A 23,994-nucleotide genomic window follows, 5' to 3' on the forward strand; every position below is an offset into this window, starting at 1 on the left:
TTCCTCCTCTCGTTGCAGACAGGTCGCTCCAATGAACTGCAGTGACCAATGGGGATTTTTTTTAAACATCTATGTGTCTGAGTACGACCATCACATTTTAAATAGACATATGACCTGTGACCTTTAGATCTCCCACCATTTTGAATTATATGAAAAGCAGTTAAATCGAATCTACTCCTGGGATTTTTGCGCAATTTGCATGAAACTTTCTACACACACACTTTGGACCAATATCTAAAAACCCAGTAGGAAGAGAAGTTTGTAAGTGAAAAAATTAAGCTTTTATGTCACATAGTTATGAAAACTTACAGTATGGTATAGAGGGTCATGCCAAATAGCACAGAAACCAGTCTTACTCCAATTGGCCAAAGGGGGGCGCTATAGAAATCGTTTGAAAATATAACCTTTGAACAGGCATAACTCATTCCTCCTGTCACTTTGACCAGTTAGCTCTGCCCTCAGATTTTCTGCCAGGATCTTTGAGCAATTTCAGTGAAACGTTCTACACACAATCTATAGACCATTATCTGAAATCCCATTTGAAGAGAAGTTTGTACGTGAAAATGTGTAAAATATATATAGCTGCAAGCAGCGATAAAGGGCACTTTGAACAGGCATAACCCATGCCTTGTTTGGCCAAAAGCCATGGAACTTGTTTACACATGTGCCTTGGATCATGCGGAACACATCTGTCACTTTGTACGTGAAGAAATTTGTAAAAAATAAGAATAGCTGCAAGCAGCGATAAGAGGGGCCAAGGAATGCTGCAATAAGAAAAAGCGGGTTTGTTTGGGGTCTGTTTGGGGTACGAACAGCTGCAATACCACTGGGTGACCTAAAGTGGCACTGTTGAGCAGCCTAAAAGGGCCATTCACACTGAGCACTATAACTATAACAGCAGCCAGCCAGCCAGCCGTGTTGTTGACCATCCTGCGCCGCTCAGTTGACACGGGTCATGGCCACGGGTGTGATTTTTCTTATTGCTTGGCCCTGTCGATCTTATCACTACTTGCAGCTATATATATATATATTTTTTATATTTATATATTTGTATATTTGTATATATTTGTTTTTAATTTACTTTTTACCCCTTTTCTCCTCAATGTAGTCATTATGCCAATTTTGTTTTGTCACTGCTGCCAGTGAGGAGGCCCCACTGGGCGGACGTAGAGACTTTGACCTACTCCTGCCGCCCAACACTCCCTGCTGACATGTGCCGCCCAGCCCATAGGAGTGTGTGTGGTGAGCCGGTGACACATATCACCCTCTCTGCCCAGCGTATCTACCCCGAACACAGGCCAGTTGTGTTTGTATCGTAGACATTCGACAAAGCCGGATGCATGCATTTTCTAAATAGCTGGATAGATGGGGGACACCGTAAGTGCAGTCCATTCGGTGTTCAGAGACAGTATGGACTGCCCTTTATTTTAACATAAAATAAAATACAATTTCTTAAACGGTCCTTTACATAGTTTGTAACAGCTTTATTATTATGATTGTTTTTTTTGTTTGTTTTTTAATGTTCAGCTTAATTTTATTTTAATTGAATGCCTAATTTTCCTATCACAAATGTGGAAGGATCGAGGCAAGGTTGCGGGGCAGGCACTAATATTGTACCAAGATCGAAATACACATGAAATGTGAGTGCACAGTGCACACTCGACTATATACTGATTACTGACACATACAAAAAAATATATTCATTAAATCCCTCTCACACACACACACACACACACACACACACACACATGTCACACACACACCTCTCTCGGAGAGTAGAGGGGGGGAAAGTAAGGTACCCTATTCTCAAGAACCGTGTTGTGCGCATGCCCAGCCAGTATCCTCATTTGGCCTCTTGGCGATGCGCTGTAAGGTTGCCTGCTGCTCAGCTCTGGTAGCCAAACGCTTTTTCCAACGGTTTTCATCTTGTCCATTCATCTCTGGAGGGACTCGAACCCGAACCGTCTCTCTGTGGGTGACACTGACAACGAGCCCGGCCGCAGCGACTCCATGCGTGGAACACACACCGGGGAACGACGGTAAGGCTCGTGTTTGATCAGACGGGGCTCAGAGCAGGGCTGACGTTATCTTTTTAGCTTTTAGCTACATTACACACAGCTAGCTAACGGTTTAGGAGGACGACGGGACCCGAGGATGCGACGGCGACGTCACAACTGAGCGGCATGCAGTTAGTCGTTAGTGGGAAGTGATGCGCGAGGCTGCTTCGGTGTCACGTGACGTGTTTTCCCCAAAACCGAAAATGTCGTAGTTGAAAATTGTCCTTTTTTATTTTTGTTATTGTTAAATATATTTAAATTATTTTTGTTGTGGACAATACGTCACCTCTCACTCAGACAGTTTGACAACGTTATGTCCGTTATGTTGAGCCAACGATCAGTACATTATGTGTTATTATCATGTTGTTATGGCCTCGTGACACTACACCATTTCTTGTGGGACGTCACTGTGGCATCCTTTAATGTGTGTTCGATGCTAACGTTTAGCCACAAAGCTATTATGTTTCTACTATGTACTGGAACAGTGTCCTCCTCGCTTCAACTGCTGAACCAAACGGGTGTAACTGTCACCACCCCGTTGATCACGATGCTGTGTTGTATTCATTAAACGGCTAACTGCCTTGTGGCAGGAGGAAAGTGGCGTCATTTGGTGCGTTAGCAGATGTAAGCTAGTCCGTTAGCGAAAAGTGAAGTTGTACACAGGTGTCACACAGACATTAGTGACCAGCCGAAGTCTGTGGCGCCAGGGATCGCTGGCGGACAACCCTGAATTCATGTTAAATGCAGGGTGTGAGGAACAACATAATTATCAATTATTAACTCATTTCAAACACACAATGGCAATGCAGAATGCTTGACATATACAAGTTGACATAAGTGGCTTATGAAATGAAATGAAATGAAATCTATATTTACCCAGGGTATCTGGGCTAAGCTCAAGAACTTGTTTCCAGCCAGGTGGCATAGGTGGCTCGATGTCACCTATATGTGTTTAATTTATATCTGAGTCTGGCTTATCAGTTTAGCATTAGTATTACTACAGTATATAAATATGGTTGTCGTGTGGTTGTTTAGTTTCATCGGGTGTTCTTGTAAGATGTGACCTAGGCTGTGCAGTCACATATTTCGATAGCTCGCCACTTTCCTTGTGACACCGGAACTGGACATAACGGTTAAAGCTAACGGTTAGCGCGGCCGTCCCATCGCCATCCATTTTTACACCTTTTAATAGATGCATCCGCTAGTGGGTCATAAACAAAATGTGAACACTTGATTTACCATGTGAAATGTGTTACCTACGGTTAGAGGCGTAGGTAGCGGCACGCATAGAGCTGCAGGTATAAACAAGCCATGGCCCATGAGTCTAGCAGAGGGCCTGGCCGGTCGCATAAAACCACAGTATAAATGATTAGTATTTATTTCACATATGGCAATTATTTAATATAATTCTAGTACGTTTCTACAACGTAAATCTAAAAGGTGATTTTTAAAAAAAAAAGAAGGAAAATCAGCAGGCAACATGCAAATGCAATGCAAAAGCAGTTTGCTTTTGCATGTTTTGGGAAGTGGCACACAGTTGGTAAACTGTGTGCCAGTTTTGATCCTCAGAGGGTAATTCAGGTGTCATAGCTAGCAGCACCAACAGCAGTGAATAATGAAATGCAGGAGAGGTACAAGTCACGCAAACCCAAGAATATGAATACGTTATCTGAAGGCCCTAGATATCTGCACTGCCACTGCATTACATTCAAACATTTGAATATGTACCTTTTATTTTTAAATACATAATAGTAATAATAGGCAGACTTAAAGTCTGATCTTGCCATCTGCATTTATTTTGGACTTATTTGTCATAATGTATTGTACAAATGATTAATAAGTATTATATAGTCCATGTGCAAGTGCTCCATACAGGAGTCGGAATGGTCAGACGTCGGTAACAAAAGTTACAGTGCAGGACAGGTCTTAAAGTTCTAATACTGGAGTCGAGCTTGAATGGTCACCTTATCACCTAAAACCGGAGCGTCAATAGGCCTTTAGGGTTGTCACACCACGCTACCAGGGCACAATGGAGGAGTCATCGGACAACTTCTGTAGGGTGGCACGCACTTGAGTTGAAGCAGAAGTTGGAGGTTTAGTTGGGGAACAGGAAAGGTGTTTTTCAACCCACATATGGTCTATCTTCAACTAAGGATGTGTAGTTCTCAACAAGTACATTATTTAATGTATTTATTTAAATTAGAATAAGTCATATTTTTTGTTAAAATGTTATTTATTAATATTTATACAATTGTGACAGTAATAATTTGCTTTAGAGCGTTTGTTCAGTGATGGGCATCTCCAATAGGGAGAGACTAGTACCCTTTTATCAGCTTCAATTTGATAGTGTTCAGGTTTCAATTGTGTCTGCTCATTTGTGTCATCACTTTCAGTTCTCTCTCCTGATTGGATGCACATTATGTTTATTATAGAGCTGGAGATATGGGGAGACGCCGTCGCCTGTTAATGAACAAACAAATATGACTATAGCAATGAGTACTATCAGAATATACAGCTATTTAACACATATTTTAACCCAAAATATCACTTACCCTAAATGTTGGTCGTAGCTCAGTCAGTAGAGCACTCGGCTTTGTATCACAACTTAAGGTTCCGGGTTTGTTTGCAAATTTGTTGTATAAATGAGTACTGGGAGCTGATGCTTGGCGTTGTGCTGTACTGCTGTACCTCAGCAGTCACATTGAAAAGGGGTTACACAGGACACCCTCGTTCTCAGCTGATACCGACAGTAAGCCAGTTAATTTATAATTATTATTATTTATTTAGGTAAAATGCCATTGAGATCAAACGTATTTTGCAAGGGGAAACCTGTGGAAAGACATTCATGCATTGGAGACGGATGATGTTGACATTTCTAACATAAGCTATGTGTCGTGATCATGGGAATTTGGGTGATTGGCTAAAGGCAGGCAAACGTTCCATTTGACTGGCTAATGAGCAAGCTAAGCAGAGTAGACGAATGCTATAAATCGAAAGTACATTTTAAGAGATTAAGCACATGATGGTCAACACTGCTCAAAAATAAAGTGTTTTTTTTGCTGATTGTAAATTAGATAATGCTTTGAGTTAATAGCTGACGTTGTAGAAACAAGTATTTGTATTGTCCTTATTGGTGTTGCTGTAAACCGCAGCACTTTACGTCTACGGATGTATGGATAGTAAAAGTGCCTCAGGCTCCATATGGTGGCAGCCTGCCAGAAAGGCTGGAGTCAGTGGGGACAGGAGTGGAGGAGCTGTAGGCATGCAGCCACAAGCGTGTTTCTTTGTGTCTGAGGAAATGGAAACGGTACATTTTTCTGGTTTGCTCTGTACCCCATTAACGCCTGAAACATTTCGCGCGTGTGTGTGTGTTGTCTCCATAATGAATTGATACATTTTATTTGGGCGGCAGTGGCTCAGGGGTAGAGGGGCCGGATGGCAACCGCAAGGTTCCAAGTTCGATCCCTGTGGGCTCCCCCAGAGTTGATGTCGAAGTGTCCTTGAGCAAGACTCTGAACCCCTAATTGCTCCTGATGTGCAGGTTGGTGCCTTGCATGGTTTCCTCCGCCATCCATGTGTGTGAGAATTAACCCATTTTGGGCGGGAACCCCTTTTGGTGTTAGCATTATGTTATGCTTTAGCTATTGAAAAATAGCAGATCTACAAGCTCATAGCGTACCACCGAGTGGTGCGCTACGAGCTTGTAGATCTGCTATTTTTGAAAAATCGAAGAACGGCTGACATAAACATAGCTTTTTCAGAAAACTGTCAGGATGTAGAAGACATTTTTAGAATCTGATCTCAGGTCAAAATGGGTTAAGGCTCATTCATAGTCTGGATTTTCGGTGGTGGGGTGACCATCGCTCCGGTGGTGAGCTGAAATAACGTTGAGCGGTGGTGAGTAAAAACAGAGAGAAGGGCGGTGGCGGTGGTTTGCTCTTCACCACGGCGCGTGACGTCATGTTGTAGTTCGGTGGTCACCTCACCACCGAAAATCCAGACTATGAATAATGCTTTAGTAGTATAAAAAAAGAATCGATTCAGCAATGCATCACGATTTGGCCATGCAGCAATGTGACATAATCGATAGTCAAAGCCTAAATATAATTATAATACTGTAAATATATAATATTATATACTCTTTAATTCTAAATAAAATATAATGTTCAGTATATCTCGACTGCTTGTATTGACTGGGGAAAATGTAGCCATGTGTGATGCATTGCAAATGAATGCATCCTAGAATCGAATCGTTACCTGGTGTGTGTGAATGGGTGAATGTAATGCACAAGCGTTTTGGATTAAAGCGCTATCTAAATGCATGTTTTACCATTTATATAGTGTTTTTCCAAACATAGTTTCAAAGTGCTTGAGCATGTTATAAACAGCTAGCCTGCCCCAGCCTGTGTGATTCTAGAGGGGCGGGTGCCAGTCAAACAGCCGGTGGATCCTATTGGTTCACCGATTTGAGTGCCCGCCCCCTCCTCCTCCCCTCCCTGGTAGAAAACAGCGGAGAACACTGACATCACCAAATGTGGAGCAACGCCCCTCTGCACTGTTGGTGGTTAGCAAAATACAAGTTGGCTCCCACTTCCTATGCCCTATTTTCCAATGGGTTTCCCCACCGATGGCGAGGCTAATAAACGGCAAACATCAGCAAGAGATGTTTGCAATTCTTGGGGACTCGTGGTATGATTAGTTGTGCTTGAGAGTGGTGCTTGCGCAACCTGGCATGCTGACAGGCCGCCAGGTTGCTCCCTAAAGGCAGCTTCATCCTACATCGTCTGGCTGTCTGTGTGAAGGATGGGGAGAAGGGGGAGCGATAGGGGAAGGAGTGAGGGAGGGGCTGGTGACCTGTCAGGGTAGACCAAGATTGTTGACGGTGCTTTTTTTCTCATGTGGAAAGAAGGAAGTGTTTGGGGATATGCAGGGGTCTGATGGCTCAGATTGTGTGGGGGTATATGTTCACGTCATCGCAAAGAAACAGTTGGTTCCGAAAGGTAACCCTGGTTCTTTGACCATTCGTTTTCTGCTCTAAAATCAACTGAACCGAATCTCGAATATGCATTTTTGCCACTATTCGGTGGCCGAAGATTCGGTGCATCCCTAGAAGAAAAAGTGCATGGAGCTCCTATTTAATTTAATTTAATTTCTTATAAATGTAACAAAGTTTTAAAATAATGAACAAAATACTATACCCGCTAATGTTTTGTTCTATCTAATGCAACATTATAATAATCTCACTTAGCAGCATTTCTTATGAACTGACTTATAAATAATACATGACAAAGCTTTTTCCCTGTAAAAATAATAATTACAATAAATAATAACAAACTAATCAAGCTGGTCTCTTCAATCCAGCAGCACCCGGTTGTAAAGCGCAACGAATTCCAAGCACATCTCTGTCGAGCAGTATATTTCATTCTATATATTCTTCTATTTATAGTGACTCGTAGGATTAGACTATGTGACAACCAGGTATAGTCTGGTGACCACCGGAGAGACGGGTGACAGCCGGAATGTAGACGGCACCCGGGTGAGCAGTATGGGTTAGCGCCCCAGCCTGTGTCCTCCGTGAGGAGGAAGCCCAACAAACCCTCGGTGAGGCATTTAGGAGGGCCATTCAAGCAGCAAGCGAAGCCCGCAGCACCACCTTCTCGCTCGGGCCGCACACGCTCCCAACGCGCGTGCATGAGCACACCCCGCAGGCACGTAGCGGTAGCGCGGCCGCCGCCTCACACAATTATCATTGTCAACTTTTCTCACCACAACGGACAGACTGTTCTAAACCTTTTTTTTACCCTTTCCCTGTGTGTCCTTGAACAGTGGTGAGTTGTGTTTCATGTCTACTTAAGTCATCAGTAAATGGTTGGACTCCATCTTGCCTCTTGTGTTCTGAGTCTTCTGACTCACTCCAGAGTGAGTGGGGGGGGGGGGGGGGGGGGGTGTTGTTGTGTGTGTGCGCTCGCGCGTGCGCCTAACGTTTTCAAATAGTTTTTCTCAGGTCTTGTTATATTGTAGGCTATGTCTGCGACGCACGGGTGAGTCTTTCTTCTCTCCCTTCAACCTCTCCGTCTCCTCTCAATCTGCCATGTCGCACACGTGTGTGACAAATGAATGGCATCGATGCGGTGGTCGAAACACCCGGGACTATGCGTGCTTGCCAGTGATATTATTCGCCTTAAGACAGTTTAGAAGCACCTTTTTGACAAATAAAAGCCGCGTTCAAAGACATATTTGACGTGCATTTAATGATGGCGGGTTGCGGGCCAGGTCGAGTTGTGAAAATGTATGTGGTGCTGTGGTGCGGGCTGGGCCGAGTCAGATTATTATCACATGCGGGACCCGCGGGTCATGAAACACTGTGACCCGCGCAACACTAGGAGTCAACCCACAGAGCCTAGTCCCTCCATGCGCCAGAAGTGTACCTCCCAGCCCTGGCAGAGTAGTTCTGGAGTAGTTCCAACGGATTGTGTGGCCCTGGTTTTGCCCTAGTGGGACGTAAGTCGGGACTTGATCACCCCGGCTGGGTCGCCTGAGTGAGGGGTATGATGTTGGTAGACCCGAAACTAGAGATGCAACGATACTGATTTTTCAATTCCGATCCGATCCGATATATTAATTTTTGAAATTTCCCGATACACTCCCGATATCCGATATTTTACATAGCAAAAACATTTAATACAAAATGCGCATTGACATTATTTTTGGTAGCGTGGCATTGGTTAGAGATCTCAATTTAGTCAGACCATTATTAACACTATCCTAAACCCTAACCTAACCCAAGCCACGCCCACGATGATTTGTAACCCGCAGCATGGGTCTGACTAACGAGTGGTTTGACTTGAGGGAAGTCCCCTTATTTTTGAGGGGCGCAAGCCGCTCCTATATTCAGCTAAGTGTAGATTTTTGTCTTACAAACATTAAATTCCTGTTGACAATGAATGGAGAATTTACATCATAGTGTCTGAGCAAATAGACATGTTACGTCATGATGATGTACAATGATAAGAGTGCCCCTCACTTCACACGGGTGTGATTTTTTTAATTGTAGAATAGGCTTCAAATAATAGAGCAGTCATACTATTAATATTGTTTGTTGTGTAATGTTACACAAGGCTGTAATACACAGCATATCTCTAAATAGCAAATAATGTACAAATGCCTTACATTTAAATTCAAAGAGGGGATGTTTATGGTTAAGTGTTTAAAAATAAGAATAAGAAGTGTTTAACCTGTAAACCTTAAGGAAATGGCAACCTGTTAATTAATACTATGTTTTTTTTATTATTATTATTATTATGTGCAAAGGTACCTTTTTACCCCTAAAGTGATGCCTGCATGTAACCTGTTAATTAATACTATGGTCTATTAATAATAATAATAGTAATTATTATTATTGCTATGTACAGTGGTACCTTTTACCCCTAATGTGATGCCTGGAATCAGCTGCGCTATCATGTGACAAAATAGCTTGGCTAACAAGCCTTGAGCCTTACCGACAGAACTCGGGGAGAAAAAAAATACCTCAGGTCTCAGGACGTTTGTTATGGTGCTGGTGTTGTGTTTATGCAACTTTAGTTTGCAAACTCTGTCTTTGTCTTAAGAATTGCACTAAACTTACAATCTGAATCAATATTTGAGCTTCTGACAACAATGTCATGGTTTGATAACTGAGCCAATTATATAAAGACGGATTTAACCGCGACGACGACGTGCGCTTATTCTTCATCATCGTCACAGCAGCATTTTCAATGGCAATAATAAAGTTACAAAGATTGAATCACATAGCGCTAAACAGCACGTGTGTGCAGTTAATATATAGCAGAAGAATGGATTACAAGAGCAATCTCATCAACAACAATGTCAGAACGCAGCTGTGGTGTGGAGATGATCGAGTCTCCACCACACAACTGCGCATGCAGTGACTTGACTGATCCGTGCGACGACGGGTAAACTTTATACTTCTAATACTGTTAAGTCTGTAAGTGATTCCATTCTCTTGCATATTGCACCTTAGTGGGGCTTTTTTTCTATAGTCTCTGTTTGCAGTCTGTACATACTAGAGGTTGGATTCGCTCACTGCACTGTCTGTGCAGAACGGACTGTAGTAAACATTAAACACGTTTCCCCCTCCTGTATCGGAGCGTGTATCGGTGGCGTCAAATCCGATCTCCGATACATTAATTAAGCTGGATCGGAGGCCGATCCCGATATAATATCGGATCGGTTGCATCTCTACCCGAAACCCCGTTGACCTCAGGATACCTCACTGAGGATACGTCCAAGGTGCATCCATGAGCTGTATTTTTAGTTAAAGGGGTCATTCTGTATTTCACGAAGACAAAATAAACAAGTGGATATTAAAGTAATCAAATCCTCCTGTTAAATGTAGTTTTGAATCGTTTCTTTGTCCCCATTGTCTTTCCAGACATGCACTGATGTAGCGGTGTCTCACCAGTAGGAGTGGCTGTCCCTCTACCTCCAGCACCCCCGCCTGCCCCTCTCCTGCAACGCTTCACAGAGAGACCTCAGACAACCGTTCGCCGCAGAGACGCGAGGGGCGCACCGCACAAGGCGAGCAACAACCTCAGTGCTGAGCGCCACCTGGACTCTGTCTGAGCTGCAGAGGGGCATCCTCAGAACCTCTGCCCCCAGCGCCACCTGGACTCTGAGCTGCAGAGGGGCATCCTCAGAACCTCTGCCCCCAGCGCCACCTGGACTCTGAGCTGCAGAGGGGCATCCTCAGAACCTCTGCCCCCAGCGCCACCTGGACTCTGAGCTACAGAGGGGCATCCTCAGAACCTCTGCCCCCAGCCCAGGAAGGAACGCAGAAGACCAAGAGAGAAAGATAGCCGGTCTTTCTGCCTCTTGTCTAACCTCCATCGTTACAAAAAAAAGGAGCTGGTTCATTAGGGGTAGGCCCCCCCTCCCCCCACCCACCCCCGGTGAAAGCTGTAAACGCCTCAACTTGCACCAGTGGAGGTGTTGGTGTCACTCTCCCTCCCCCACCCCCTTCCCCCCTCCCCTCCCCCCCCGCCTTTTTTCCTTCAACTTTTCTCATCTTCATATAATATATATATTTTTCCTGCTCGGGTGTGAGTCCGGTTTTTTAACCGGCGGTGAGACCTCTGTTCAAACCTGGGGCGGGATTCATGGGACGCGACCATGTCGGATGTAGGTGAGCGCCGGCCGGTCAACACGGACTACGCTGTCTCTCTCCTGGAGCAGCTCAAGTTCTTCTACGAGCAGAAGCTGCTCACGGATGTGGTTCTGCTGGTGGAAGACTCGGAGTTCCCCTGCCACAAGATGGTCCTGGCGACCTGCAGCTCCTATTTCAGGTGAGATCATTATACTCGTTGTACACATAATACCCCTCCCGGGCCGTGAACCGGAAGTAAACAACGGCTATGTAAAGTTGTGCGCGATTGTATTTTAACCCATTTAGACCTGAGGACGATTCTATAAAAGTCGTCTAAATCCTGATGTTTCTATGTCAGTGGTTCTCAAACATTTTCATGTCAAGGACCCCAAAAATTATATGTAATTGGCCGCCGACCCCCACCTGAAAATATGTTGTCCCAGAAGCAAAGATTTGAATTAAGGTGTTAAAAATGTTCGCTGTGATAGAATCTATGTTAAAAAATGTGCACGTTTTCATGATATTTCGGTGCCACGCTACGAGCTTGTAGATCTGCTATTTTTCTAGCCTGGCTAATAAGCCAGACTCAAATCACACTGTCGTGTGGTATTTGAGTCTGGAGATGCTGTGTATGGATCTTGTTTCCCGGGGGGCGGGTTCAAACATTTTCTCTTTGACACAATTGGTCAGAGCTACTGTCAGTCAAAGGTCTCAAGCATTGAACGTCACTGTACCAAAGCCCGCCCATATTGCATACCGTGTCCCGATTGGCCACACCAGTTCTCTGGTGTAGGAAATGGGCCTCTCCAGACCGTAATCCGCCGGCAGGCAATTTTTTTTTGCCAACGGCTGATTCGGTCTGGCTTATTAGCCAGGCTACCATTTTTCATCAGCTAAAGCATAACATAATGCTTAAAACACCAAAAGGGTTTCCCGCCCTGAATAGTGCGGGGACATTCAGACCCAAATGACCCCCCCCTCCGGTGCCTATGGTCCATGTGTTACTGGATGTCGTAACTTCAAGGTTTACCGCATAATATTAGCGATACTTTAGGCATTTTGTGTCGCGGACACATTTTAATGTATACAATTGTGTCAAATGTGGAATAAATCATATCATTGTATCTTCTCCAAATCATGGAGTTCATCGAGCATCATCACAGTGTGAATATTTTCTGTAAAGTGATAATAATTAAAATGTTGGTATGATCCAGGCTGCCCTGGTTCTATTTCTACTTCTAGTAGTGTTTCCTCTACTGTTGCCTGCCCTGCCGAGTATCATCTGGTCTGAGTGCATTGTACTGCTCGTCACAGTGTTATGATCGTCAAGGCTTTACCTCCTACAGTTGCAATGAATAATGTACCACGTCTTAGAGAGAGACACACACACACACACACACACTGTTCATTTTGTTGACTAAGACTAAAGACTAAGTCGACTAAGGTTTTTCAGAAGACTAAATAGGACTAAGACTAAATGGTGTGTTATTCAAAAGAATAACACAAAATATTGTGAAAATATTAACACTGACACACACACACACACACACACCTAAGTGTACTAGTAGCTAGCCTCTTAGTGCTGTCACGATTACACATTCACACAAATAATTGCCATTAACGATCATAATTGTGTCTTTGACATTGGACATTGGAACATTATGAATAGAAATTACATTTCTGTTTGCCTTTTAGGCTTCGTAATAAAATGGTGCACGGGGCAGATATGACAAATAACTAATTTAAATTACTGGCATTTTATACTTTAAGAATAGCGGATATAGTTGATCTACACGCTTCGTGACACGTTGTAAGCTTTTAGATCTGCTATTTCTGTTTTTATTTTTTTGTATTATCATTTTTCAACATGGACATGATTATGACTTTTATGACAAGTGTGTGTGTGTGTGTGCCTGCGTGTGTGCACGCACTTCTATGGAAGGATCCCCTGTTAGAACCTGGGGCCTCATGTCTAAGCAGGTGGTTGCATAATGAGATGTGTTGCAGCTTGTACGGCGCCATAGGCAACCCCCTTGCTTCAGCATTCACAATTTCCACCCTAAATACATGTGTTACACAATTGAATGAACATGTCTTTATGTACAATGTGTCATCAAACATTCAGAATAGGGAGCATACACAACCTCCATGACTATTTCTATTTACCAGACTTGACATATCACAGAAGATACAAAATATCAGTGTAATATACTCTGTCTGCTTTTAACCCATTTAGGCCTGACGTCGAAATTAAAAAAAAATGCCTTTTTTGTATCATGTCAATTTTTCTGAAAAACCTCATGTTTCTATATCAGTGGTTCTCAATATTTCATGTCAAGGACCCCAAAAATTATATGTAATAGGCCGCCGACCCCCATCTGAAAATATGTTGTTCCAGGGACCCCCCAGAAGCAAAGATTTTAGTTAAAAACGGAAACTCTGAAAGAATATATATTCAAATATTTGAGGCACATTTTCATGATTTTTCAAAAATAGCAGATCTACAAGCTCGTAGCGCGGCACTCGGTGCCGCGCTATGAGCTTGTAGATCTGCTATTTTTCAACAGCTAAAGTACAACATAATGCTAGTTAAAACACCAAAAGGGGTTCCCGCCCCAAAATGGGTTAAAGTTGGCCTACAGCATTGGGAATTTGTTTTACTGAGCTCAGTCAGGACTTGGCTTATACAATCACAGAAAACCTTAATGATGACACAGTGTGAAAATGAGCTGTAGCAAACAGAGTGTCACGCCCTGTATCACCTGCAGTACTAGTGGCAAGCAAACTGAAGCTATGGGAGCAACACGGGGCAAACTGAAGCTATGGGAGCAACACGGGGCAAACTGACGCTATGGGAGCAACACGGGGCAAACTGACGCTATGGGAGCAACACAGGGCAAAGCCACGAAAGGCAAGAAGCGCACCAGCTACGTAGAAGCACTGCGGTAGGGGCATGGTGGCACAGTTGGTAGTGCTGTCGCCTCACAGCTAGAAGGTCCTGGGTTCGATTCCCGCTCGGGACGCTGTGGGTGCTGGCGGCGTGTTTGCATCCCCGTGTCCCCTAGGGTAGGTACCCTCACAAAAAACATGCAGTAATCCTGGTCTCTAAACTGCCTCCCCCTGGCCAGCCGGGGCACCTGATGGAGGGGAAAGGAACTGGTTGAAATAACGTGTTCCTTCCACACGCTACGTCCAACCAGCGAAACTCCCCCCTGTCGGGTGTAAAGGAGCAACTTGGACACTCGCATGAAGGAAGCATGAGTTCAAGTCCGTTGCTCTCCCCATGTCCCCCATATATGGGGACTAGTTTGGCGGAGGTTGTGTAGAGCCCAGGATCACATTAGATAATTGACACAGGGGTGAAAAATAGGTTACAAAATCGTGGGATAAAAATTACATTAAAAAAATAAAAAAAAGAAGCACTGCGGTGCGACAGCTTGGCTAACACTGTAGAGCTCAAGACCATGATGTTGGATTGGAGTGTGTGGAAACGATTTAAAGCCTATTCATACTCCAGATTTAGGTGATAAGGTGACCACATTGTGAGCATTTGCAGTAGGTCTGTCATATTCAAAAACGTCCTGAACAGTGAACGCCTCGCCTCTCTTCTCTGCCATCTCCAGGACTTCCCCTAGTGTTTCCCCACGCACTCTCGTTATCCAGCGAGAGGCGAGCATGCCAGGCATTTCCCCTCCAAGGTTCATAGGTGTCCCATCGCTTCCTCTTGGCACCCTCACACACTCGCACTATTTTCTCTCCTCCTCGCTTACTTCCTTTCCACTCTTCACCCCTACCACGCCCCCCTACCATGCCTCCCTCCCTCTAAGGATAGAGGGAGCCGTGCTCTGTTTTAACACTTTGACTGCGCTAGACGGGGCGACGGTGGCTCAGGGGTAGAGTGGCTGGATGGTAACCGCAAGGTTGCCTGTTCGAACCCGGGCTCCCCCAGATCTGTCGACGTGTCCTTGAGCAAGACACTGAACCCCAAATTGCTCCTGATGTGCTGGTTGGTGCCTTGCATGGTTTCCGCCGCCATCGGTGTATGAATGGGTGAATTGATGCACAATCTATGTAAAGCGCCTTGGATAAAGGCGCTATATAAATGCACCATTTACCATTTAGACGGAGATCTCTGTCTTCTCAAACTCAGCCGTTGTCTGCCCATGACGAAGATCTCCGTCTTTTAATGCTTTATATAATATTTATTCTATATCGGAGTGTGCTATACCCCCCCCCCCCCCTTAATTTGACAATGAACAGTAGCCGAAATCTTCTCCCCCTTTTATCTCTGAATCTAAATCACAGATTACGACTCTAATCACAACAAGCGTTTTTAACGGCCGAACGCAGTCCCGCCGCCGCTAGTCATGGTAAAATAATTCATGTCCTCGGGTGGTCGCGATCCTTCCGCAATAGATTTGGTTAGCCGTTTGCTAACATCCGGTCAAGCGCCTGTGGTATTTTTTCCCTAATGCTCCAATAGCTGGCCACATGAATGTACTGATTTCCAGTCAAAGTTAAATGGAGAAGAGGGCAGCAGCTGCCCTCTTCTCCATTTAACTTTGACTGGAAATCAGTCAGCTGCAGGTTTAGTAAGGAAACCTGTGTGTCATGTAGTTCTGCCGAGACAGAGGGAGAGCTATGCTTGTAGGATTGCGTAATAAGGGCTCGGCTCCCACTGCAAACGCATATAGGCCAGCAGTTCCATAGTGTTTGTGCATGTGGTGTGACGTGTGTATGAGGTGTGACGTGTGTAAGTCTATAGGCATTCGTGTGACTCAGAATGATGGTCATGCCTGCATGACCTTGCATGTAACGAGGTACAGGAACAACACAGACTGGAGTATGAACGAGAAATAGGTGGTGAATAACAATGTAAGGTGTAGTTTTGTTGTTCTTCACATGAGAACCAATGTTAAGAATGTTATTTTGAGTGTGTGTTTGTGGGCTGATGGTCGGTTCAATAATAACCTGGTATCTTTTATTTTACTACACTGCATTGTTCTCTACTTATTTGACTATTTACCCTGTGTGTTGACTAAGATTCATGCTTACTGTGCTTCTCGTACTTGTAAGTCACGCTAGATCATTGTAAGTGAGAGTGACAACTGGACGTAGAAAGAGTTTGTGGTTATAAAAACATGGAAGCAAGTTGAAATTCACCGTCGCTGAGTGTACAGAATAAAACTCTTCTTGTATTTGTCTTTGACTCCTCCGCCAGGGCCATGTTCATGGGCGTACAGAATAAAACTCTTGTATATTTGTCCTTTGACTCTCCTCCGCCAGGGCCATGTTCATGGGCGTACAGAATAAAACTCTTCCTGTATTTGTCTTTGACTCTCCTCCGCCAGGGCCATGTTCATGGGCGTACAGAATAAAACTCTTCTTGTATTTGTCTTTGACTCTCCTCCACCAGGGCCATGTTCATGGGCGTACAGAATAAAACTCTTCTTGTATTTGTCTTTGACTCTCCTCCGCCAGGGCCATGTTCATGGGCGTACAGAATAAAACTCTTCTTGTATATTTGTCCTTTGACTCTCCTCCACCAGGGCCATGTTCATGGGCGTACAGAATAAAACTCTTCTTGTATATTTGTCCTTTGACTCGCCTCCGCCAGGGTCATGTTCATGGGCGTACAGAATAAAACTCTTCTTGTATATTTGTCCTTTGACTCTCCTCCGCCAGGGCCATGTTCATGGGCGTACAGAATCAAACTCTTGTATTTGTCCTTTGACTCTCCGCCGCCAGGGCCATGTTCATGGGCGTACAGAATAAAACTCTTCCTGTATTTCTCTTTGACTCTCCTCCGCCAGGGCCATGTTCATGGGCGTACAGAATAAAACTCTTCCTGTATTTGTCTTTGACTCTCCTCCACCAGGGCCATGTTCATGGGCGGCCTCAGCGAAAGCAACCAGACCCACGTCCACCTGCACAACGTGGACCCCATCACGCTGCAGGTGATCATCACCTACGCCTACACGGGGAACCTGGCCATCAACGACAGCACCGTGGAGCCGCTGTATGAGACCGCCTGCTTCTTACAGGTCAGTTCCAGGGGCCGTCAATAGAGCGTCGCAGTCCCGGGTCCCGCCCCCTACCAGGCCCCAGGAAATTATTCCCCGTTCATTTTCCTCATAGACATTTCAAAAAGTATTTATTTATTCCTCATAGACATTTCAAAAAGTATTTATTTAAAGACCTTTTAAGCGTCGTACAAAGCCAACTCAAGTTGTGAGAAATCATGACTACAAACAAAAAATTTCGGGCCGAACAAATAATTAGAAACACCTTTTTTGTTGTTTTTCTTCTTTGTAATTATTTGTTTGGTCCAAAATATTGTGTTTATTGTCATGATTTGTCACAACTCGAGTTGGCTTTGTACGACGCTTAAAAGGTCTTTAAATAAATACTTTTTGAAATGTCTATGGGAAAAATGCATTGGGAATTATTTCCTGGGCCCTGGTAGGGGGCGGGACTGCGTCGCTCTATATGTCCGTACGTGGCATAGACCTGGTCTTGTCCGTATGGGCAAATTTTAGAATTTAGAATTTTAGAAAAACATTTTAATGTGTTAAAAAAGAAATGCAATGATTTTTTTTATTTCATGAAGAAATCACCAAAAAGAGACAAATGATTAAGTAGTAGTGGCTTCGGATATTTTCGGCTATTTTCACTAGTTTGGGTCGTGGGGAGACATCAAATTTGTCCGTACACAGACATATATCACAGACATATATTATAATATTTTGAGATGGGAGTTTTTGATCATGAGCTGTATGCCATAATCATCAAGAATAAATCAAAAAACGGTTTTAAATACTTAATACTACTTTAATTATAGAAGAAAATGAAATCTTGAATGATGTAATTTTTTTAGAGAACGAGCTTTATAAGAAAACAAACATATATATATTTTTTATTTATTACATGTCTGTTCTGTCTTTTTAACCCATTCTGGGTGGGAACCCCTTTTGGTGTTAGCATTATGTTATGCTTTAGCTATTGAAAGATATTTTGAAAAATCGAAGAACGACTGACATAGAAACATAGCTTTTTCAGAAAACTGTCAGGATGTAGAAGACATTTTTAGAATCCGATCTCGGGTCAAATTAACCACCCATCTAACTGTCTGTCCTCTCCTCCTACTTCCCGGCCCAGGTGGAGGATGTGTTGTTACAGTGCCGAGACTACCTGGTGAAGAAGATCAACGCGGACAACTGCGTGCGCCTGCTGAGCTTCGGCGACCTGTTCAGCTGCAACGAGCTGAAGCAGATCGCCAAGCGCATGGTGGAGCACAAGTTCCCCACCGTCTACCGCCAGGAGGCCTTCCTGCAGCTCTCCCACGAGCTGCTGGTCGACGTCTTGAGCAGTGACAACCTCAACGTGGAGAAGGAGGAGACGGTGCGCGAGGCGGCCATGCTGTGGCTGGAGTACAACATGGAGTCGCGCTCGCAGCACCTGTCCTCGGTGCTCAGCCAGATCCGCATCGACGCGCTGTCCGAGGTGACGCAGCGCGCCTGGTTCCAGGGCCTCCCGCCCAACGACAAGTCGGTGGTGGTGCAGGGACTCTACAAGTCCATGCCCAAGTTCTTCAAACCCCGCCTGGGCATGACCAAAGAGGAGATGCTCATATTTGTGGAGGCTGCGGCCGAGTCGCCCAGCGACTGCGGCCACGTCATCAGCCACAACCACACGGTGGCGTGCTACAGCCCGCAGGCCGAGAAGGTCTACAAACTCAGCAACCCGCCAGGGGACCTGCAGAAGGTCGGCACGCTGGTCACCCCTGACAATGACGTCTACATCGCAGGCGGGCAGATCCCCCTGAAGAACACGCTGGCCAATCACGGCAAGACGGGCAAGCTGCAGGCCGTGTTCCGCTCAGTGGACAGCTTCTTCTGGCTGGACGCCCAGCAGAACGCCTGGGTGCCCAAGACGCCCATGCTGTGCGCGCGCATCAAGCCCTCGCTGGTCTATTGCGAGGGCTACATCTACGCCATCGGCGGCGACAACGTGGGCGGCGAGCTGAACAAGCGCACGGTGGAGCGATATGACTGCGAGAAGGACGAGTGGAGCATGATGAGCCCGCTGCCCTTCGCCTGGAACTGGAGTGTGTCTGTGGCGGCGCACGACTGCATCTACGTCATGACCCACGACCTCATGTACTGCTACTTCCCACGGGCCGACACGTGGGTGGAGATGGCCATGCGCAAGACGAGCCGCTGCTTCGCCTCCGCGGCCGTGTTCGGTGACCTCATCTTCTATATCGGCGGCCTCCACGTCGTGAGCAACTCTGGCGTGCGACTGCCGACCAGCACCATCGACGGCTCCTCCGTCACCGTGGAGATCTACGACGTGAACAAGAACGAGTGGCGGCTGGCGGCCAACATCCCCGCCAAGCGCTACTCGGACCCGTGCGTGCGCGCTGTGGTGCTGCTCAACTCGCTGTGCATCTTCATGCGCGAGACGCACATGAACGAGCGCGCCAAGTACGCCATCTACCAGTACGACGTGGAGCTGGACCGCTGGTACCTGATGCAGCCCGTGTCCGAGCGCGTGCTCTGGGACCTCGGCAAGGACTTCCGCTGCGCCGTGGGCAAGCTCTACCCCTCCTGTCTGGAGGAGTCGCCGTGGAAGCTGCCCACATGCCTCTTCTCGCCGGAGGGGGCGGAGGAGTTCGAGATGGACGGGGACATGGTGTCTCTGCCACACGTATAGCTCTTAAAACTCTCCACCTTTGACCTCCTCCTCACTGGACGGCAGGGTGGACGGATCAGTACTGCGTTAGCCTGGTAAATGGCTTTCATATTGTGTGCATTCTTGGAGGGCTCTGAGGAACACGACAAGGCTACGGTTTCTTTCACTACAGTTCCCGCTGTCTGTGGAGAAAACTGATGCCGCCTCCAAGATGAGCTTGGAGGGAAACGAACGCACCCCCCCCCCCCCCCCCCCATCTTCCACCCTTCCAAAAAAAAAAAAAAAAAAAGAAACAAAATGTAATCTGAAGAAAAAAAACCTCTTTGTTGTTTTCTTTTTTTTGTCAGATGTGGCATCACATAAGATATTAAAACGGCTCTAACATACTGTGTCTACAATGTGATAATCTAAACATCAACAGATTTGTGGGTATGACGATGATGATGATGATGAAGCACTTACTGAGAAAACACAAACCACCTTGGAATGACGATGGCAACTGTACCAATCCCCCTCCCTCATCCATCTTGTCTACTGCCTCACCACTGTCAGTTCATTGTCCACTGCATCTCCCTCTCTCTTTCTGTCTCTTCAGTGCTTAACAGATTCTTTTCTGGGAAGCACAATTAACTGGTCTCTATATTTAAGTCAACAACTGTGGGGGAGGGGGGGGGGCCTTCAACGATGTGTCCTCTAAGTTAGAGCAAATCCACGGCAGACATCTTGAATACCTTGTTTAATTAAAGGGTCACTTTGCTGGTTTTAGAAATCTGCATGTGTTCACTCGTCATGTGGAGCGTGAGTTTGTTTAAAGGGCTTGATGCCCCTGGATCGAACCGTGAATTTTCGTGAAGCAACGTCACTTGGGCCATTTTCTCTTTCCATCTGACTTTACACCGCTCACTCTTGAGCTTGTACACCTGCTACATTTCTTGAAATGCGGAACCCCCCCCCAGAATAGGGATGTTAAAGTTCAAATTGTTGATCAAAGTCTTAAGATTAGAGAAGAAACTGTGCCTCCTTGAGCCACTGATCCATATCCCTACAGTATGTAATCAGACCTACTGTAATGTGAAAATGTGACGGCTATTGAAAGTAATAATAGTAATTCACTGTCACGGGTCATGCCCTGGGGAAGAAGAATCTACAGATCTCAGACTTCTGCATCATCCGACTTCCCCACTGGATGCACAGTCCACATAATGTGGGAAGTCGTAGTTAAGGGATTCCACCCATTCACTGTGGAATGACCCACCGGCTGCATGTATGCAGTTGATAACTCTGACATATGACTCCAAATGTGGCCATAGTTTCAGCCTGATGTGAGCACCCTTGACTTAATGTCAAAAACATATAAATAAAGGGGAAAACAATTGGCACTGGATCGGTCCAGCAGTTTGCGTGATTAAGAGCGGACACAGACAGACTATTACGCAAGGCTAACCTACTGTACAGAGCCCACGCTGTAAAAAAAGAGCCACGTGCTCCGTTATACTCCACACGATGAGTAAACATATTTGGATGAACAAGACCGGTACGTGTTCCCTCTAAGAAACAGTGGAATGGAGGTTGGGTTACGTTTGTGGACTGAGTACTCGTGAGGAGGAGGGGTGAAACGGCAGCGAGGGAGAGGAGGTTCAGCATGGGGTTGTAGGAGGTGACTGCAGGTCCAGTCAGCCCCCCTCCCCTACTCCACTATAGCACCTCCCCTCCCTTAACCTCTCTGTCCCAGTCACTTCTCCTTCCATCCTTCCTTCCATCCATCCTTTCATGCCTCCCTCCATCTTCAGCCTGCCGCAGCACAAAACCTTCAGCCTAGTATATACTCGGGACGGTCTCTCTTGCCAAAACGTAGTCTCGCCATAGCCAGACGATCACATATGTCTACCTATTGATAACGTCTGGGTGACGTACCAATATGAAGGGTTCACCCAAGTCTTTGCATTGGTACTGTGATGCACGGGTGGGCCTGACACGAGATGTGTTTCAGATGCATCCCACGGTCCCAGTATTGGCGAGCATGCATACTCCACTAAATAAATACGCGCCTGTTCCCTTTTTTTCCCTGCATGCCACTCGGGGAAAGCAGCCAAATAGACTGAGACAAATGGTCAGAATTGTCATTTATAATGTTTAAGCTAAAAAAAAAATATGTTCTTTTTTTTACAGGCCCATTCATTTAGACACGTTATGTATTCACCACTGCCGTTCTGCTGCCGTTGTCTTATTTATTATTATTCTTTAATGGTTTCCACCCACTTCAGCTCATCTACTGTATTTAAACGTCACCAGATGTGTCAGTAGGTAGAGATCGATCTCTGATCATCTGGCTAAATGTGGCTAATGCAAGACTAAGCAAAATGGTTGTTACGTGTTATTAGCCTGTGTACAGTAGGTCACATTTGTTTTGGCAAGCGACACAGTCGTATAACCACAGAGTTTAAAGTAACCTACAGTGTTCCTTTTCAACAGTGTCAAAAGTATAGAAGGGTCCATGTGTACGCTCTGAGTTAAGGGTCCATTCTCGGTTAATATTATGAACATTGAGGACATTGCAGCAGTCTTCCACACGTCTGTCAGTTTACACACTTCATTCCATATCACCAGCATCATGATGGCTTCGTTTTGATTTTTTGCCAGCTCTCCTCCTTTTAGCTCTATGCCCCCCCAGTCCCCAGTCTCTTGTCTTTTTCTCCTCTTTTCCATCTCATCTTTTTGTTCTTTGTCTCTGCAAGAAAGCGACACACCACAACTCCACTCTCAAATTACAAATACCATAGTTTGGGTTTTTCTTTTCTTTAAAGGGGGTGGGGGCGCTCATGCATTTTTATTTCTAAGCTGCTGAGATATATAAATATAAAATATATATATATATATTTTTCATATGTTGAAAAGACAACTGTTCTAGTGTGGGGGCGGGGGGATAACAGGTCTATTTTTAGTGTCTTTTTTTCCCCCCTTTTTTTAAATCCAATACCAGACATTACTGTAGAGTGACTGTGTGTAGAAATCATTCTTTCCTGTAAGATTTCAACTTATTTTATTTTTCCTTGAGTGTTTTTTTTTTGTTTTTGTTTTTTGAGGAATCTTTGCTGCTGATTGGGTCTTGAGGAGAGGGCTGGCCCAGAGCTTGTTGCTATGGAAATCGTCCCGGCAACCACTAGCAGTCGTGGAGTGGGTGGGAGGAGGAGGAGAGGGGTCTTCCTCCAACCTTTTAAAATAACAAAAAAACGAAAACGGGGAAAATAATAATAAAAAAAAGAACACAACATGAGCACAGGTGCTTCATGAGTAAACTTTACTAGCATGTTTGGCTGCATCATATTCCTTTGGCACTGTATTTTGAATGAACGTTAATTTATTAAAAAAAAACATACCAAAAACGTTCCTGAAACTGACTCCTGTTTTATTGTTTTTCTTTGTGCTGATGCAAATTGATTTGGAAATGTTGTTATGCTGAAAATATTGAGATGTATAAAGCAGTGGTTCCCAAACTTTGTCATGTCAACTTGTCAAGGACCCCCAAATTGACACTAATTAGCCCATGGACCCCCATTTGAAAAGACATGCCAGGGACCCCCATAAGAGAAGATTTTTATGTCTTGATTTTCAACCCGTTTAATTTCAAGGACCCCCAGTTTGACATGCATTAGTCTACGGTCCCCCATTTAATAGCATTTCTATCTCTGGGACCCCCAATTTATATTGTAAAATCAATGCTAATTTAACCGAGTGTACAAATGGAACCAAGCGGGTCCATTTGGTTCCATTTGTACACTCTCTGAGTTACAGACCCATAAGGGTCCATTTGGTTCCAAATGATCATTTAGCTGGGTCCCCCCTGGAACTCCCTCAAGTACCCCTGGGGGTCCCCGGACCCCACTTTGGGAACCACCGGTATAAAGTGTGTGTATATATCGCCATCTCTGATCTACAAGCTGAAGCTCAATGAATTGATAGTTTGTAGATAGGCTAGTTTCACTTGGTTAAAACAAACTTTGTTTGTTCATTTGAATCCCAGCATCTATATTGTCCGCTGTGTTGGGAGCCTGTAGATGGGCTATTTTTGGTGAAGTGATGTGGATTGATTTAACAGTTTGC

At 45.0% G+C, this 23,994-nt stretch overlaps 1 protein-coding gene across 1 annotated transcript; it reads left to right on the top strand.

Moving 5' to 3' along the window:
• The first annotated feature begins 1,775 nt into the window (after window positions 1-1,775).
• On the top strand, window positions 1,776-23,281 carry kbtbd2 (kelch repeat and BTB (POZ) domain containing 2). The gene is made up of 4 exons (XM_079490164.1): window positions 1,776-2,039; window positions 10,489-11,398; window positions 17,078-17,243; window positions 18,358-23,281. Exons 2-4 carry the CDS (start codon window positions 11,226-11,228, stop codon window positions 19,912-19,914), a joined length of 1,896 nt encoding a protein of 631 aa, XP_079346290.1. The 5' UTR covers window positions 1,776-2,039; window positions 10,489-11,225; the 3' UTR covers window positions 19,915-23,281.
• The last annotated feature ends 713 nt before the right edge of the window (window positions 23,282-23,994 follow it).

Source organism: Electrona antarctica, assembly GCF_951216825.1.
Source record: "Electrona antarctica genome assembly, chromosome: 20".
Taxonomy (NCBI): Eukaryota; Metazoa; Chordata; class Actinopteri; order Myctophiformes; family Myctophidae; genus Electrona; species Electrona antarctica.

Excerpts from the sequence above, each read along its gene's own strand:
- kbtbd2 (XM_079490164.1), top strand. The coding sequence starts at position 11,226 with ATGTCGGATGTAGGTGAGCGCCGGCCGGTCAACACGGACTACGCTGTC. Across the intron at positions 11,399-17,077 it reads ACCTGCAGCTCCTATTTCAG|GGCCATGTTCATGGGCGGCC; the intron begins GTGAGATCATTA and ends CTCCTCCACCAG. Across the intron at positions 17,244-18,357 it reads AGACCGCCTGCTTCTTACAG|GTGGAGGATGTGTTGTTACA; the intron begins GTCAGTTCCAGG and ends TTCCCGGCCCAG.